This window comes from Rhinoderma darwinii, chromosome 5 (genome assembly GCF_050947455.1).
Source record: "Rhinoderma darwinii isolate aRhiDar2 chromosome 5, aRhiDar2.hap1, whole genome shotgun sequence".
Lineage (NCBI taxonomy): Eukaryota > Metazoa > Chordata > Amphibia > Anura > Rhinodermatidae > Rhinoderma > Rhinoderma darwinii.
Window position 1 is genome coordinate 291,855,185 of NC_134691.1, and position 19,881 is coordinate 291,875,065.

Genomic DNA, 19,881 nt, shown 5'->3' on the forward strand with positions numbered 1-19,881 from the left:
TTCTGTCAGTAAATGGGTAGATTCTGGTTTGCAGCCTGAACATGGAAACCAGGTACAGCCCTTATACTTTACTAAAACACACAGCTGAGAGTTTGTACAGTTGTGTCTAGTCTAAGCAATTATTTGTGTGATAAACACAACAGCAGCACCGAAAATCTCACTCCTGTTCTAATTTGTCATGATCTATTAGTGTACGTAGTATGGAGACTAGGGGAGGATTGCTTACACGGGATACAATTATTGCAAACTTTCAGCAGTGAAAAGTAATAGTTCTGTATAGGTAAAGCAGCGTAAAAAAACAAAAAACTAATGTAGATGAATTTTATGCCAAAGGTAAAATGGTGTTTAAAGTGGAACATACACTTTAACAAGGTAATCTATTTAACCGCTCTAACAAAATTTTCTTTCAAACTATAGTATCCTACCAATGGATATAAATATTGCTTCCATAAAATATCAAAGAAAACAAATACAAGAAAACAGATTTCAGAGAATTTATGGCATGAAGGTAAATGAAAATTCTCAGTCTCTCTGCACAAACAAACTTAAAATGAAAACAAACAGCAAACGATACTTCTAATAAGAGTACTAATAAGGCAGCTAAACAACAGTTGTCTGGACAGATGTTCTGTACTTGGTCCTGATGTAAACAGTTAAATTAAGCAAAGTCTGCTGGTGTATCGTCATCAGTCTTTTCATCATCATTTGGCAAAGGTGTAAATTCCGCTTCAGTAATCTGAAAATATTCATGACTTTTGATCTGCTCAGCCTGCATACGGTCTCCACAACATACTAAACAAGACAGGAGAGCCTCCGCTTTGGATTCCTGGAATAAATTATAAAAGGAGAAAAATAGCACATTACATATGACATATTGCGGGCTGGACAAATTGAAGTCAGATTGTGAAAGTGCGCAGAAATTTGCACTGCTGGCACCCCAATTTATTGCTGGTCATCCACGTAAAGGGGTTTTCCTGGAGCGCTCTGCTCACAATCCTATGCCATGAAGTTTTGTCAATAATCACGACATTACCTGACCGTAACGAACAATCTCTAACCCCCCATTGTGATGTTTCACTGTGGTCAAGTGATGTCAGTACGAACAACACATCACCACGTGGTCATTGAGATGTAGAAAATAGAGAAGAGAACGTCCAGCACTTGATCCGATATAAAAACAAAAAGGTTTATTCATGTTTATTTCATCAGATTAAAACAAGCAAAAAAACTTTTTTTTTTTTCCTAGGAAGGGCATTTGTCCAAGAGCACCGTATTGGTTTTCAAGCTTTGTGTCTACGAAATATCAGGTGCATGGTGAGCGGACCAATATTTTTCTATTTTTGATCAATTGAGGCAGAAACTGCAGGAACAGTGCAAAATTGATAAGGTGGGAAAGTTTATTATTTTACTATCAAAGTCAATACAGCTCTATTTTTAAAACTCGGAAAACTGTTTAAGTCCAAAAAACTTCTTGCGGAGCCACTTTACAAACTTAATCCGACTTTCTTTGGAGTAATTCCAACTGGCTCCTGGAATATACAGTCCATCCGTGACACATTGTATTTGACACATACCTTATTTTTCGGACTATAAAAGACGCACCTTATTATAAGACGCACCCAGGTTTTAGACAACAGAAAATAGGAAAAAATTTCATATTTTACTACTTTTACAAAAAAACAACTACTGGTTAAAAAAAAATTATTTGTTCGGTTTCACCACATTCTCAGAGCCATAACGTTTATATTTTTTCATCGTTTGAGCGGTGTGAGGGCTTATTTTTTGCGGGACGAGCTGTAGTTTTTATTAGCACCATTTTTTGGTACATACGATTTTTTTCATTACTTTTTATTTAATTCTTTTTAGCGCTATGGTGACCAAAAAACAACAATTCTGGGGTTTTCATTTTGTTTACGCCGATCACCGTGCAAGTCAGATAATGCTATATTGTAATATCTTCAGACTTTTACGGACACAGCGATACCAATTATTTTTACATTGTGCATGGGGAATTTTTTTAACTTTTAATATTTATTTTTTTACACTCCTGAAAACGTATCTAACATTTTTTTTTTACACATTTTATTACTTCCCCTAGGGGACTTGAACCAGCGATCATTAGATAGCTGGTACAATACACTGCAATACATGGATGAGTTACGGAAACAGCGTAACTCGCTGAGCTACGCTGTTTCCATAGTAGTGAATGTCAGTTACAGAAGCAGCATAGCATGCTACGCTGTTTCCGTAACTACTATTCAGTTCTATGGGAGTTACGCAAACACGTAGCTCTGCAAGTTACACTATTTCCATAACTCGACCATGTACGCTATATTCGTAGCTACCGAGTTCTGGAAACCACGTAGAATGCGGTGCTATGCTGTTTCCGTAACGTCTATTCCCTTCTATGAGAGTTATGGAAACAGCGTAGCTCAGCGAGCACCCGGCTGTTTCCGTAACTCCAGACAACCTAACCAGGAAGTGGCCAGGAGACAGCAGAGCCGGGTAAGTTAGGACAGGGTTTAGGGGGGCCCTATTCTAGAGATAGGTGCGGGTCCCAGAGGTGGGACCCACATCTATCTGACATTTATGACATATCCTTAATAGGAGCACAAAGACGGCAGACCTGGGGGCCTTCATTGTCACCCCGCGACCTTGTACCTGCTATTGACTGCGGCATCTAAGGGGTTAAACGAGCAGAATCAAAGTGATCTTTGATTCCGCTCATTGCAGTGAGGTGTCGGATGTAGCATACAGTCGACACCCATTCAGTATGGAACGGGATCAGCCCGTGAGCCCGCTCCATTCAACCCCTTAACGCCTGTCACGTACAGTTACGTGATAATGCTACAAGGGTTTAAGGCTTCTTTCACACCGGTGCTATGGGTTCTAATGACGAATAGGATGGACAATGACTGGTATAACAGATCTATTTTTTAATGGATACCATCAACTTGTATTTCAGGTTTTGTTGTTTTTTTGCAGTGCACAATAGCACAACAGACTACTATATCCTGGCCATCAGGGTAGATGGAAACCTGATGGAACAGAACCATGACTTCAGTGTACAGAGCCATAGAAATACAGGAGTTGTAACCAAGTAATAATAAAGCTGCCACAAAAGGTACTCCGGCAGCACAGGGGTCACAAATTCTTGACCTTGCTATTCTGTCACTTGGGAAAGTAAAAAAATAATCAAATTCAGATGGGATTGGTTTTAACATTTCAGAAAGGCTCTTTTATGATGTTTCTAGAAGTAAGCATGTAATAGTCACAATACTTGAAAATACTTAGAAAATTAATGGACAACATACCAAGTCACATTTCTTAAGATCAGGAGTTCCATCAGATTTGTATGTAATATTTTTGCTCCCTAAGCAGAGCTGAAAAACAAAATAAAATGCTTTAAACAGTTAGACAAATGGGTGAGATCTCCACCTGGAAAAATATTTTTATAAACGAAGTGTAAAAAAGTAAATTAAAAGACTACTCATTTTGAAGTCTAATTACATTTATAACTGGAATATTTGCGAAGATTTTCTGAGAACCGTTTAGACAAAGATAAATGTCTGCAGATTGTAAGTGGTTTATCGTAACAGGTATGGGCGACATCCAATCATATTATAAGGACTATTCAGGTCAGGATGGAAAATCCTATGGGGTCAAATTGGAGGTGAAATAGACTTGGATTGCTTTGATTCTCAAACAATTATCTTAAGCTGTCCATAAACCTTAAATAACTGTCGGCAGAACACTTGTTTGGCCAACAGCTATTTCTCCCGACTAAACCATATACATGCAATATCTGATTGGCCAAGCATACATCTATTTCAATGGAGAAAGGGGAAGAGGCCGCTGACAGACACCTTTAGCAGCGGCTTATGTTCTGTGGAAGCAAAAGATCAGGCTCACATACACATAAGATAGTCAGCGTTGAAATCACTGGGCTCCACCAACATTCCTCTTATGTGTATGGGCACCTTTAATGTTTCCTTTAGAGAATTTTCTTGATCGAATTTCGTTTAGATGGCTAAATGGCAAAATATTAGATTATGATTAGATGAAAACAATTCAGTGACAAAAATTCTTTTAGATAATGGCACAAATGCTGAGATAATTATTGCATGAGAATCCAAGACTTTACCCCTCCGACTTGACTCCTCTCCAGGGTGGGAAATAGATTTATGTCTTGCAAGAGCTCAATAATTGTCTTTACAAAAATCTTTCCAATTTAACCATACACATACAAAGTTGTAGGATTAAAATGGGAAATATTTAGAGAGGGCTAAAAAAGTTTGATTTAGACCATTTTCTGCCAGCTGTTGAAGCTTCTTTGCCTACTGAAGGCAGATCTGTGGAAATGTTCTTGCTTTGGTCTTTGTCACTGTCAGGTGTAGTCTTTGGAAATTCAATTATAGCAAACTACACATCTACATCCCATCAATAGAAGTCCAGGCCAGACATAATGGTAGAGATCGATCAGCGTTTGGTTGTTTTAATGAATGGCGTGGTCATCCAGAACAACAATCTTCACAGACCAACCTCTAGCACTAAGTCCTTCAGAAATCGGACGTCTGAATTCACTTATCTATGGCCAGGCATATTTGTAGACTATTATCTTTGTTCGGTCTGTTTTCTACAGAAAAACTGTACTTGTATGGAAACATTTTTCAGGGCTGCCTCATGGTGATAAGGTTGGAGATCACTGAACTACAATGACATCAGTGCAGAGTGCACAAAGACTATTGTATGGGTGCATTAGATTTCTTTTAATTTTTACCATCAAAATCACTAATACCTTAAAGTGTAGTCATAGTGACGTGTCAGAAGTTTGGATTGGTGGGGGTCCGAGCACTGGGACTCCCACCAATCGCTACAATGAAGCAGCTGAAGCATTCGTGTGAGCGCTCAGCCACTTTGTGTTTCCGGAAATAAATGTATCGGTGTATGGACTCAATAGAAAGTCTATGAGCCCGTACTCCGATACATCGGAATTCGGAAAAAGCCGAGCAGACACAAAGCGGCTCAGCGCCCACACAAGCACTTAAAGAGGCTCTGTCACCAGATTTTGCCACCCCTAACTGCTATTGCAGCAGATAGGCGCTGCAATGTAGATTACAGTAACGTTTTTATTTTTAAAAACCGAGCATTTTTGGCCAAGTTATGGCCATTTTTGTATTTATGCAAATGAGGCTTGCAAAAGTACAACTGGGCGTGTTGAAAAGTAAAAGTACAACTGGGCGTGTATTATGTGCGTACATCGGGCGTGTTTACTTCTTTTACTAGCTGGGCGTTCTGACGAGAAGTATCATCCACTTCTCTTCACAACGCCCAGCTTCTGGCAGTGCAGATCTGTGACGTCACTCACAGGTCCTGCATCGTGTCGGCCACATCGGCACCAGAGGCTCCAGTTGATTCTGCAGCAGCATCAGCGTTTGCAGGTAAGTAGCTACATCGATTTACCTGCAAACGCCGATGCTGCTGCAGAATCATCTGTAGCCTCTGGTGCCGATGTGTCCTCGCTCGTCTGACACGATGCAGGACCTGGGGAAGTGACGTCACAGCGTGATCTCTCGAGAACACGGCTGTGTCTGCACTGCCAGAAGCTGGGCGTTCTGAAGAGAAGTGGATGATACTTCTCGTCAGAAAGCCCAGCTAGTAAAAGTAGTAAACACGCCCCGATGTACGCACATAATACACGCCCACTTGTACTTTTCAACACGCCCACTTGTACTTTTGCAAGCCTCATTTGCATAAATACAAAAATGGTCATAACTTGGCCAAAAATGCTCGTTTTTTAAAAATAAAAACGTTACTCTTATCTACATTGCAGCGCCGATCTGCTGCAATAGCAGATAGGGGTTGCAAAATCTGGTGACAGAGCCTCTTTAAGCTGCTTCGTTCTAGAGATTGGTGGGGGTCTCAGTACTCGGACCCCCACCAATCCAAACTTCTGACATGTCACTAGGACATGCCAGAAGTTTGTAAAATGTTTAGCTACACTTTAATTATCGTCTTTTTAAATCAGGCATACCCATAAGAGAAGTATTCCATAGGCAAACACATCCGAGGAAGCTGAAGCTGCTTCTCCTAATTTTAGTTCAGGAGCAGTCAACAATTGGAAGCAAATAGAAGTGGCTGAACAACGTTGCTCCTAGAAAAGAAATCAAAATATATTTTAAATCTATTTCTTTGCAGGGGATGTGGAGCTCTGAATCAGAATAACAAAGCTTCACCAATAAAAAGTTATATTAACTAGTTCCAGACCACTAATAGATGATGTACGTCTCCAAAGTCTTTATTTAATTAACTCTGCAAGGACATACATCATAAACATTATACAGAATTAGCTGCTGCACAAGCGAGCATGCAGGAGGGGAGAGATGGCTGTCAGTGACAGAAGCAGGGTTTCTTATTAGGACTAGATTTTAGGGATAGGGGCCAAAAAAAAATAATTTAAATGTTGTTGTTACCTTTAGTAATTTCTAGAAAAACGGGTATATTTATTGAAAAAAAATAATAATTCTCTAACAGTGCGCAAAGCTATTCAGGATGGTTTTAACTACACAGCATGGTACCCTCTGGTACTATTGCATGGACGAACACTTATTTACTTATTATGTGGCAATTTTTACGTAGCAGGTGGTGATGTGGGTGGGGGGGGGTAGGAGGTGGATAGGGAGGGTGGGTAGTTGGGGTAGACTGGGTATTAAAAATATTATTTCAGTTTGTATAATGGTACTACGTGATATATTGTTCATTCATCCATTTTCTCTTTGTGGAGGACTATTCTGTTCCTCTTGACCTGTATCACGGTTTGTATTTTATAAACTAATAAAAAGGGGTATCTGAAAAAAAAAAATTAAAAATAATATGGACTGCCTAAGAAAAAAAAAATATGTATAGTCCTTAAAACAACAGATATCAAATATCAGTAAATAGTGTTTGGGGTAAAAATCCCCCGGTCATGAAGTGGCTGCATTTTTATCAATGTTTTACTATATTGATAGTAGGGGTTGTCAGAGACTTCGACATTTCTCCCTTAAACTGAATTTCCACCCTTTAATACCAATTTGGATTTTAAATCTCAATGGATTCAAAACTCTGCTGATATTTTTTGGTCTTAAAAAGCGTTTGTCTCCATATCTTTAAAGTTGACAAGCACTGAGCCATAAGCACAAATTAGAGGCCATGGTGTTAAAGTGGTTAGATAACCATGAATGTTGTACTTAAAAAGTTTTAAACTTATTTTTTTTCACTTAAAAAGTCTAATAAAGAAGAACACCCAGTGTATCAGAAGTTACACGTCTAATGTTCTATATTTACTGTATAACAAAACAGATATACCCATAAGAAAATCCCCCAAACTGTCAATAAAAAAAGCTTTAGATCACACTTTAAGCACAAGAATTTCAAGAACACTAGTCACTGAACTTCGACATTGACTACAATTTGCCACACAGAAAACGTTTGAACACTACAGGATTTGATACCAGTAAATTAATGTGACAATCATCCGGACTAGAAACAATGATTAGACCAAGAAGCAATGATGTTAACACCCAGGAAAGAGGTGACATCTGATCATCCTGCATTTCATCAGTCTTCCAAATACATTAATGTTGAAGTAAAACAGTCACTGCACTTAACACTACAACGACTGGACTTTCACTTACTGCATCTCTTGTGAAGTCAAAATCTCCAACTATGCCCCTCTCACGATTTACAGCAAACACATTGTTTTCATGTAGAGAGCCAATAATTATATTGGAGGCATGCAGTGTATGCAAGCCCTGTGCTACCCCTCTCATCACTCGCACAGTCTCCTGCAAAGTATTTTCACAAAATGTTAAAATCATTTAATGTAACAGTGTCAACATTAAAAGGGGTTGGCCACTTTCTACTAAAATGTCCTAAACGAGTGTGGTGAGACACAGGCACACTAAGTCTAAGTTCACACTGAGTTTTTTGACGCGGAAACCGCGTCGCAAAACTCGTCAAAAACGCCTCCCATTGATTTCAATGGGAGGCGTCGGCGTCTTGTTCCCGCGAGCAGTAAAACTGACTCGCGGGAAAAATAAGCGACATGCCTCATCTTCGGGCGTTTACGCCTCTGACTTCCCATTGACTTAAATGGGAGGCAGAGAAAGCGTAATTCGCGGTCTTTTATGCCCACGGCTCTCACTGGCCGCGGGCGAAAAACGCCGCGAAAGTCGGCGTGCAGGTAGAGGAAAATCTGCCTCAAACTTCCAAACGGAATTTTGAGGCAGATATTACTCCTGCAAAAAACTCAGTGTAAACATAGCCTTAACTAGCCCCATTGCTTACTCCTGTGCTGCATTTGAAAGTCTCTTTCTTTCCCCTGGTTCAGAGGTGTAAACAGGTGATCCTGTTCATAGATCTTAACCCTTTCCCGCTTTGGTCACTTTTGAGCTTCCAGACAGAGCTTCATTTTTCAAATCTGACATGTTTCACTTTATGTGGTAATAACTTCGGAATGCTTTCCCCTATCCAACCGATTAGGATTGTTTTTTGTGACACATTGGACTTTATGTTACTGGCAAAATTTGCTCGATACGTTCAGTATTTAATTGTGAAAAATACCAACATTTTGTGAAAAATTGCAATAATTTGCATTTTTCTAAATTTAAATGTATCTGCTTGTAAGACAGGCAGTTATACCACACAAAATTGTTGCTAATTAACATCCCCCATATGTCTACTTTAGATAGGCATTATTTTTGGAATATCGTTTTATTTTTCTAGGACGTTACAAGGCTTAGAACTTTAGCTGCAATTTCTCACACTTTCAAGAAAATTTCAAAAGGCTATTTTTACAGGGGGCAGATCAGTTGTGAAGTGGCTTTGAGGGCTTTATATATTAGAAACCCTGAATAAGTCACCCCATTTTAAAAACTTCACCCTTAAAGTATTCAAAACACAATTTAGAAAGTTTCTTAACCCTTTAGATGTTTCACAGGAAATAAAGCAATGTAGAGGTGAAATTGACAAATTTCCTTTTTTTTTTTTTTTTTTGCAGAAATTCATTTTTAAATAAATTTTTTTTAACACAGAAGGTTTTACCAGAGAAATGCAACTCAATGTTTATTGCCCAGATTCTGCAGTTTTTAGAAATATCCCACATGTGGCTCTAGTGTGCTAATCGACAAGCACCGGCCTCACAAGCAAAGGAGCACCTAGTGGATTTTGGGGCCTCCTTTTTATTAGAAAATATTTTAGGCACCATGTCAGGTTTGAAGGGCTCTTGCGGTTTCAAAACAGTGGAAATCCCCCAAAAGTGACCCCATTTAGGAAACTGGACCCCTCAAGAAAATTATCTAGGTGTATAGTGAGCATTTTGACCGCGCAGGTTTTTTGCAGAAATTATTGCAAGTAGGCCGTGAAAATTAAAATCTACATTCTTTCAAAGAAAATGCAGGTTTAGCTAATTTTTTCTAATTTCCACAAGGACTAAAGGAGAAAAAGCACCGCAACATTTGTAAAGCAATTTCTCCAGATTAAAACAACAGCCCACATGTGGTCATAAACGGCTGTTTGGGCACACGACAGGGCTTAGAAGGGAAAGAGCGCCATTTGGCTTTTGGAGCTCAAATTTAGCAGGAATGGTTTGCGGAGGCCATGTCGCATTGGCAAAGCCCCCGAAGGGACAAAACAGTGGAAACCTCCCACAAGTGACCCCATTTTGGAAACTACACCCCTTGAGGAATTCATCTACAGGTAGTGAGCATTTTGACCCCACAGATGTTTCATAGATTTTATTAGGATTCGGCAGTAAAAAAAAAAAAAAAAAAATCCTTTTTCTTCAATAAGACGTAGATTTAGCTCCAAATTTTTCATTTTCTCAATAAATAAAAGAAAAAAAGAACCACTACGTTTGTAAAGCAATTTCTCCTGAGTGCGGCAATACCAGATATGTGGTCATAAACTGCTGTTTGGGCACACAGTAGGGCTCAGAAGGGAAGGAGTGCCATTTGGCTTTTGGAGTGCAGATTTTACTGGATTGGTTTCTGGGCGCTATGTCGCATTTACAAAGCCCCTGTGGGACCAAAACAGTGGAAACCCCCCACAAGTGACCCAATTTTGGAAACTACACCCCTCAATGTATTCACCTAGGGGTGTAGTGAGCATTTTAACCCCGCAGGTGTTTTTCAGAAATTAGTGTGCCCTCGATGTTGCAGAGTGAAAATTGTATTTTTTCCATAGATATGCCAATGTGTGGTGCCCAGCTTGTGCCACCATAACAAGACAGCTCTATAATTATTATGCTGTGTTTCCCGGTTTTAGAAACACCCTACATGTGGCCCTAATCTTTTGCCTGGACATTCGACAGGGCTCAGGAGTGAAAGAGTACCATGCGAATTTGAGGCCTAATTTGGCGACATGTGAAGTATTGGTTCACAATTGGCAGAGGTTCTGCTGTGAAATAATAAAAGAAACCGCTGAGAAGTGACCCCATTTTGGAAACTACACCCCTCAAAGCATTTATTAAGGGGTGTAGTGAAAATTTTCACCCACAGGTCTTTTCCATAAATGAATGCGCTGTGGGTGGTGCAAAGTAAAAATTTAAATTTTTCCCTAGATGTGACATTTCAGTGGGAAATATGTCATGCCCAGCTTGTGCCACTGGAGACGCACCACAAAAATTGTTAAAAGGGTTCTCCCGGGTATGGTGGTGCCATATATGTGGAAGTAAATTGCTGTTTGGGCACGCTGTAGGGCACAGAAGGGAAGGAGCGCCATTTAGCTTTTGGAGCGTGGATTTTGCTTGGTAGTAGAATTGTTTGATTATTGCTGGTGTTTCCGTTTATAATGTGGGGGTACATGTAAGCTGGGCAGAGTACATCAGGGGCATAGTCAGGTGGTATAATAATGGGGTAAACAATAAAATAATCCATAAATATTTGTTACGCTGTGGAGCAATCCTTTCTGCACAGGCCGGTGTCACACTGGTAAATGGTGTCCTTACTTATCTCCCATTTGGTCCACACTCCGCACCTTTGCAGTTTGGGGAATTTTGCTGGGAAAGTGTTGTCCTGGTATAATACGGGCACCCTCGCTTCCAGCGGATATGTTTGGGCACACCTCTTCCTGGTTCCCTAATTTTAGGGCCTTGATAAATCGCCACTTGAAAACAGAAAAACGTTCCCCCTCGGTCCGGCACAACTGTATATTTTTCTTTCCTGACTTATTAGAGCCTTAACTTATTTTATTTTTTCATAGACGTAGTGGTATGAGGGCTGTTTTTTTGCGGGCCGAGCGGTCGTTATTATTTTTACCATTTTGGGGGTAAATGCGACTTTTTGATCACTTGTTTTCCTTTTTTTTTGGGAGGCAAGGTAATCAAAAAACAGCAATTCTGGCATAGTTTTTTTAGGGTTTTTTTTTTATATAGCGTTTACCATGCGTTATAAATTACATGATAACTTTATTCTGCGGGTCAGTACGATTCCAGCGATACCTAATTTATAGCACATTTTTAGGTTTTACAACTTTTTGCACAATAAAATTACTTTTGTAAAAATAATTTCTGTCGCCATGTTGCAAGAGCCATAACTTTTACATTTTTTCGTCTACGAAGCTGTAAGAGGGCTTGTTTTTTGCGAGACGAGCTATAGTTTTTATAGGTACCATGTTTGGATACATGCAACTTTTAGATCAATTTTTATTTACATTTTTGGAAGACCACGTGACCCAAAAAAAAGCAATTCCGGCATTGTTTTTTACAGCGTTTTTGCAGGATAAATAACATAATATTTTTATAGTTCAGGTCGTTACAGACACGGCGATACCAAATATGTATGGTTTTATTATTTCTTTTCACTAATAAAGGACTTGATAAGGGAAAAAGGGCGATTGTGTTTTATGTTATTATTTGAAACTTTTATTTTATTTTTTACAACTTTTATTTTCACTTCTCTTTTGTCCCACTAGGGGACTTGAAGGTCAAACTGTTTGATTGATGTTCTAATACATTGCACTACCTATGTAGTGCAATATGTATTAGAACTGTCAGTTATTCACTGACAGCAAGCCGATCAGGCTCCGGTCGGGGCCTAAATCGGCCTCCGTAATGGCAGACAGGAAGCTATTGTTAGGCCTCCTGTTGCCATAGTAGCAGTCGCCAGCCTCGCATGGCAGGCCACCGATTTGCTACAAACCACTTTGATGCAGCGATCGCATTGAATTGCTGCATCAAAGGGGTTAATGGCAGGAATCAGAGCTAGCTCCGGTTCCTGCCGATACATGGGGGTGTTCGCTGTAACATACAGCGGACACCCACTGCTGAGGACGCAGGCTCAGCTTCTGAGCGGGCGCCATCTTGCCAATGGCACCGGAAGCCTTTTAGGCCCCAGAGCAGGCCATAGGAGGCTTCCATTGCTGGCAGAACGGCTGGTAAGTATTAGGACTCCGATCGCCTTTGCAGCCACCGGCAACCCAGCGATCACGTTGGCGGGGTACCGGTGGCTAAAAACTCCTCACATGCTGTGATCTCTATTGAACTCAGCATCTGAAGGGTTAATCGGCCGGATCGGATGCTAACTCTGATCCTGGCCGATACCTCGGGGTTCCAGCTGTAACATACAGCTGTCACCCGGTGGTGATGGTGCGAGATTAGCTCCTCAGCTCGCACTATCACTGTGACGTAATGGTACTGCGATTTGCGGAAAGCACTGCCCGGCAGCGCCGTATATATATACGGCGGATGTCGGGAAGGGGTTAAGATGGCAGCGGTTATGTGATTTACCAGCATGACCGTCTCCCCGGCTACCAACAATTCTGCAAAAGAGCTAATCACGTTTAGCTAATGTTCAGATACAGGAAAATCTGCTGCCTGTATTTGCAAATGCGCTGAATACATTCAGCCATATTGCAGCGCACGCGCAGATGCAGTAGAGCCTGCTGCCAATATATGCACATGCAATGAACTTGGCGCAGTAGAGTAAGGCAGGCATGTGGATAAATCACATGACCGCCGCCAGCTTGAGCGCTAGAGATGGGATCACCACCGCAGTTCACTGTTTACACCTCTGATCCAGGGGGAGCAGGAGACCTTTAAATGCAGCACAGGGGCTGCCTGTGTCTCACCAAATTGGTTTAGGAAATATTAGAATTTGTTGTAGAAAGTGGTTAACCCCTATAAAAAAATCAAATCAAAGAAAATATGAACACTATAGCGCTGTCATATCTTACCAAGTTAGCTCAGTTGCAAAAGAGGAAATCAGAGAAAATACATACATATATATATATATATATATATATATATACACACACATACTAGTCCTTCTCAATGAATTAGAATATTATCAAAAAATTAATTGATTTCAGTAATTCAATTTAAAATTCATAATATATGGATTCATTACAAACAGAGTGATCTATTTCGAGCATTTTTTTCCTTTAATGGTGATGATTATGGTAACCGTTAACGAAAACCCAAAATTTTGTGGCTCAGAAAATTTGAGTATTATATAAGCCCACTTTCAAAAATGATTTTTAATACCGAAATGTTGGCCTACTGAAAAGTATGTACCGTATATATGCCCTCAATACTTGGTCGGGGCTCCTTTTGCATGAACTACTGCATCAATGCGGCATGGCATGGAGGCGATCAGCCTGTGGCACTGCTGAGGTGTTATGGAAGCCCAGGTTGCTTTGATAGCGGCCTTCAGCTCGTCTGCATTGTTGGGTCTGGTGTCTCATCTTCCTCTTGACAACACCCCATAGATTCTCTATGGGATTTAGGTCAGGCGAGTTTGCTGGCCAATCAAGTGCAGTGACACTGTGGTTAATAAACCAGGTATTGGTACTTTTGGCAGCGTGGGCAGGTGCCAGGTCCTGCTGGAAAATGAAATCAGCATCTCCATATGGCTTGTCAGCAGAGGGAAGCATGAAGACGGCTGCGATGACTCTGGACTTGATATAACACAGTGGACCAACACTGCTGCTCAGTGGTCTAAAGTCCTGTTTTCAGATGAAAGTAAATTTTTCATTTCATTTGGAAATCAAGGTCCCAGAGTCTGGAGGAAGAGTGGAGAGACATCAATCCAAGTTGCTTGTGGTCCAGTGTGAAGTTTCCACAGTCAGTGATGGTTTGGAGAGTCATGGCATCTGCTGGTGTTGGTCCACTGTGTTATATCAAGTCCAGAGTCAGTGCAGCCGTCTACCAGGAAATTTTAGAGTACTTCATGCTTCTCCCTGCTGACAAGTCATATGGAGATGCTGATTTCATTTTCCAGCAGGACTTGGCACTTGCCCAGACTGCCAAAAGTAGTGCCACAGGCTGATCGCCTCCATGCCATGCCGCACTGATGCAGTAATTCATGTAAAAGCAGCCCCGACCAAGTATTGAATGCATATACTGTACATACTTTTCAGTAGGCCAACATTTCAGTATTACAAATTTTCTGAGACACTACATTTTGGGTTTTCATTAACTGTTTACACAGAGTTTGACACTTTTTTTCCCTCAGAATTGCCTCCCATTGTTTTCAATGGGAGGTGGAGGCGTTTTTTTCCCGCGAGCAGAAAAAAAAACACTCGCAGGAAAAAGCAGCGGCATGCCCTATATTGAGGCGTTTTTCGCCTCAAAAACCCCAGTGAAATCAATAGATGGAAAAAACGCCGCCGACGGCCTACGCGTTTTGAAAAATTAGTAAAAAAACGAGTAAAAAAACTCGGCAAAAGTCGCAGAAAAAAACCGAAACAGATTTACCCAGGCAGAATTTTCTGCCTGCAAAAAACTCAATGTGAACATACCCATAGCCATAATCAACATGAAAAGAAAAAAAAATTCTGGAAATAAATCACTGTGTGTAATAAATATATAATATACGAGTTTCACTTTTTGAATTGAATTACTGAAAAAAACAAAAACTTTTTAAGGATATTCTAATTCATTAGGATGGACTAGTATGTATATATATATATATATATATATATATATATATATATATATATATATACACACATATATATATATATATATATATATATATATATACACACACATACACACCTATATAGATAGATATCTATATATATATATATATATACACACACACACACACACATATACATTATATGCATATATATATATATATATATATATACACACACACAGATAGATAGATAGATAGATAGATAGATAGATAGATAGATAGATAGATAGATAGATAGATAGATAGATAGATAGATAGATAGATAGATAGATAGATAGATAGGATAGTTCTTCTGTTTGGTAGAAAACCTTTTACATCTGTACTGAGCCTCACGGTCTATCTGCAAGGATCCCAGAGTCTAGATTGAATGAATATACTGAAGAATTGTACAATCCAGGCAAATCCTGCTTTATTTTTAACACTAAATGTGAGGTATAAATTGAAGCATCAGAGCACATCACTGAGGTCTAAAAAAATGTAGAATTTTGTACTTCTGTACTTACACACAAACTCAACTTATTGTTGGCTTGAATGTAGCCCAAACTTTCACCAGGATAGAAGGGAACCATTAAGTATACCACAGGATCAAACTGAAAAAAACAAACCCACAATAAAATAAGTATATTTCCGTTAGTGCACAGAACAACCATTTCTCAATAAAGCTTTACTTTGTAGACTAAATATATGTTATAGCATTTAACCCCTTAATACAGCACGTATTTTAATACCAAGCAATATCTTTTGTTTTTTTTCATTGTCACATCTTAAGAGTCATAATTATTTTCTCTTATAGCTGTATGAAGGCTTGCTTTTTGTGGCACAAATGTTGTTTTTTTTTCCCCATAGCACCATTTTGGGGTACATATTTGTTGATTAGCTTTTATCAATGTTTTTGGGGGAGTTGCAAGAAAAACAGCAATTCCACCATTTTTTCTTTGTTTTTTTCCCTGCCGTTTACGGAGTGGTAAAAACAACAAGTTACCGTTATTCTACAAGGCAGTACAAATCCAAGAATACTAAAAAAGGTTGTTTTTTTACGTTTTAGTACCTTTGCATAATAAAAACATGTTTTATAGAAAAAAAAAAAAAGTCATATTTATGTGTCGCTGCATTGAGAGATCCATAACACTTTTCTTTTTCTGTCAAAGTAGCGGGCTTGTTTTTTGTAAGACGGGTTGAAGTTTTTATTGGTACAATTTTGTGGTACAAATAAATTGATTACATTTTATAAGCTTTTTTTGTGGGGTTGTAACATTCATTTTTTTTTCTCTAAGGAAACTTTATTAAACTTAGTTGTATTTTTTTTGTCCCCTTAGGGAACTTGCAGCAGTGATAATACTTTGACAGGCAATCCATTAGGCCAACTAATGGGCAGTTGCTCATGGCAGACCTTTGTTATGCCCCGGCTGCCTTAGTAAAGCATTGGACCTCCGCGATCGCATCACGGGGATCCGATGGGGATCCCCCTCCAGCTTTCAAACACATTAGATGCCACCATCGCTATTGACCGCAGCATCTAAGGGGTTAAATGATTGGAAACAAAAACTTTATTCCCCATATAATAACAATACAGTTATTTTATGCATCTTTTCTTAGAACTCTATTTTGTGTCCTTTCTCCAGGAAATGTATGAATTAACACCTGGGTGGTATCATTCCCCTTATCAATACGTACACACCTTATTATCAGCATAGATTGACCAGTGTCAGACCGAAAGGCTAGAAGGAGCAATATGTATTTTATCTGGTTCTTCCTGCATGCAGATCACTGTTAACATTGATCTAATGAGCGGTTAATAATAAAACCTAAACATTTTTTTACCCCAGGTGATCAGGCTACAATAGATTCATATTACACAGAATGTATTCTCTCTCAAACATGCAAAAATTATCCCTGGCCACAGATTTGTGACCGTTCTAACCCAGACCTCATGAAAAACTAAAACGGGCGATTTGTTTTTCGAGCCATACATTGGACAGTGTACACATATCTGGCATCTCTATGTATGAGAAAATTAGAAGACTAATTTTTGGGTAAATATTTTTAATTGAACCATCTATCTTATCAACGAAGAAAAAATTGAAATATGCTATTTTTTTCCCTATAGAAGAACTACAAAATAATTGCATTTTTGTACTCGCCATAAAATCCTTTTATCATTTATATCATTAGGGGGATGCAGCACCTTCGGTATAGGCCCTTGCCACTAAAAGGCTGACACGATCAATGAAAAAAAAGAGAGTGTTGGCTCTGCCCACGCAGGCCATACCCTTCCCACAGACACTGGGCTAATCAGTTTATACAAAAGCAGCAGAAGAAATAATGGTTGAGATGAGACATGAAGAGGTAGACATCTGGAGTACCGCACTTCTGACAGATCTGGAAAAAAATCTCCGCATAATGCGACCTCTCTCTGGGATCCAGCATTTCCCGACTGAGGAAGTCTGCAGCCCAGTTATCCACTCCCGACACGTGGACTGCAGACAGGGCTGGAAAGCGGATCTCCATCCAGGAGGCATTCTATCCAGAACCTTCGAGTTCGTACAAAGCTATTCAACATTTTCAGGCCCAAGATGGGCATGACCCATCCTTCTTGTGGACTATGAAGTGGTTTGAGTAGAATCCTTGCAATCGTTCTGACTGTGGAAAAAAGGAGAGGCGCGTACTGGGGCTCGAGGCGATGTTGACAGAAGGAATTCCTTTCCATTGCACCAGGTCAGTTCTATCTTGTATCCTGTCGACGGCAGTTCTCAAACCAAGGAGTTGTCCATGTGAGCAAGCCACGTTGCCTTATAGGAAAGAAGCCGTCCGACCACCCAAAGAGAAGGCTTGAGTAGGGAAGACACCTTAAGGTCTGGAAGTGGATGGCTTTTAGGGCCTAGGGCTGCCATGACAGGAGGGCTTAGGCTTGAAGGATGGACGTCTGAAGTCAGTAGGACAGTTAGACCTCTTTTATGACCTCGGAGAAGGGAAGTTAAAAAGGAACTAAAAACTGAGAATATTGTGAAGGCTGTTGGCATCAAGGACGGTTTTGAGGCAGGAGGGAACTCTTCCCGCTAGTGGCCTCAGAAATAATTTCATCCAGATGCTTACCAAAGAGTCTACCCTCCACAAAGGGAAGTTCAGCGAGGGCCTTTTTTGAAGCAGGGCCCGCCGCCTAGGATTTAAGACAAAGTAAGCAGTGTATCGCCACCGTATTAGCTGTATCTCTGGCAATGAAACAGGCCAACTCAAGGGAGGCCTCATATAAGAACTTGGGAGCATGGATAAGCTGAGAGGCTAGATTGGTCAGAAGCTCCTGTAAAGCTATCCTTGAGATACTCTGGTAAAGCTGTTTATCCCAGACGAAGCAGGAGTTACTAACCCAGGAAAAGGCAAATGCTGGGCGCAGGGTAGACACTGCCACAACATAGGAAGATCTAGCAAGTGAATCGCTACTAGATGCCGCATTGGACAGCGGTAAGTTGGTGCTCTTGGACAGTTGCGACACAGGCGGATCCACCGAAGGAGAGAAGCTAGTTGGAGATCAAATCATCCTGCAAGGGGTAAAGCATATAAGTCCTTCTCTTGGAAGTGGCTAAGTGCCTGTCAGGGTGCAGAAAGACACTTCTCAAGTTAGAAGGAGAGTCATCTTTAACATGTAAGGGGTCCCCGATAGCGCGTATCAAGTCCTCCGACATCTTCGGGTGTGTGCAGGGTCAGCTCTTCTGTAACCTTTCACATATAGTGAGGTTACCGTTATGCCACTTGCTGAAGCTGAAGGTGACTGGTGGTGAAGGAAATGCAGTGTAGAGTACTGCCTGGTTTCCTGGCATCCTCTGGTGGTTCACCAGGCTGGCAATTTAGGCTGACAACTACCCTTAAGCTAAAAGGAAAAAAGGAAAAAGAAACAAAACTAAAACAAAAAAAAGAAAAAAAAAAAAAAAAAAGTGTGGCAGACCTGAGAAGCCACCTATGGACACTAGGCTAAAACAGATTAGCCCAGGGAATGGTATGGCCTGCCTTGGCGGAGCGAACACTTCCTGCCTAGTGTCATCCTCCTAGTGGCAAGGGCATATACCCATGGTCATGTGTCCCCCAATGACATTAATGAGAAAAAAATATATAAAACACTCCCCCATTCATAAGATACACACTGGTGACATAAGGATTTCTCAAATACTCCGCTTGGAACCACGGCGATATTATCAGTAAGTTAAAAGTTTTATTTATTTTTTTAAAACGTGCTGACAGCATCACCTTTTACCAATTTACTTAGCCTATAAGTGGAAGTAGTGTGCAGCCCACAAAATGTTCCAGGGGTGCCCCCTTAGAATGCTAGAATAACACTTAATAGATACCCCTGTTTAAATGTCTACTGGGATTCATTTACCTTGCAAAAAAACAAGTAAAGAAGTTGAATAATTCCAGATTCCTCCTTTTCTTGTGACCAAGCCTTGTGAAATTTTGACGCCCGCACAATTACTTGTTCTTCTGTATCCACGCCTACTGAATAACCCTAACAGAAAAATGACAATTTAAGAATACATAGCCTACATATATTGGAGACAGCCATGACACAGATAAAAATGTATAACTGTTCTAGCATGGATAGAATATTGAATGATACTCCTTAGGCCCCATGCACACGACCGTGCCCGCAATCACGGCCCGCGATTGCGGGCACGGCCGGCCGCTGACTGACAGCCGCATTTTCGGGCCGTGCTCCCATACAAAGTATGGGAGCACGGCCCGCAAAATGCGAAAGAACGGACATGTTCCATAATTCCCGGAACATTTCCACGGCACTGACACCCTTCCGTAGTGCTACGGAAAGGTGTCAGTGTTCAATGAAAGTGAATTGCTCCGAACGGGGGTTTTTTGCTGTCGTGTGCATGGGGCCTTATGAAGGGTTATCTTATGTGTCAAATGTTATTCAGAT

General features: G+C 40.3%; 1 protein-coding gene across 3 annotated transcripts in view; it reads right to left on the reverse strand.

The window, feature by feature from the left end:
- Positions 1-480: 480 nt before the first annotated feature.
- Positions 481-19,881, reverse strand: part of STK31 (serine/threonine kinase 31) — a 104,302-nt gene continuing 84,901 nt past the window's right edge. For all 3 annotated transcript variants that reach the window (XM_075827284.1, XM_075827282.1, XM_075827283.1), the window contains 6 exons: positions 19,333-19,458; positions 15,464-15,550; positions 7,677-7,826; positions 6,035-6,154; positions 3,315-3,383; positions 481-826 (listed from right to left, as the gene is read on the reverse strand). In XM_075827284.1, coding sequence (XP_075683399.1) covers positions 659-826; positions 3,315-3,383; positions 6,035-6,154; positions 7,677-7,826; positions 15,464-15,550; positions 19,333-19,458 — 720 coding nt within the window. In that variant the 3' untranslated portion in view covers positions 481-658. The remainder of the gene's footprint in view (positions 827-3,314; positions 3,384-6,034; positions 6,155-7,676; positions 7,827-15,463; positions 15,551-19,332; positions 19,459-19,881) is intronic.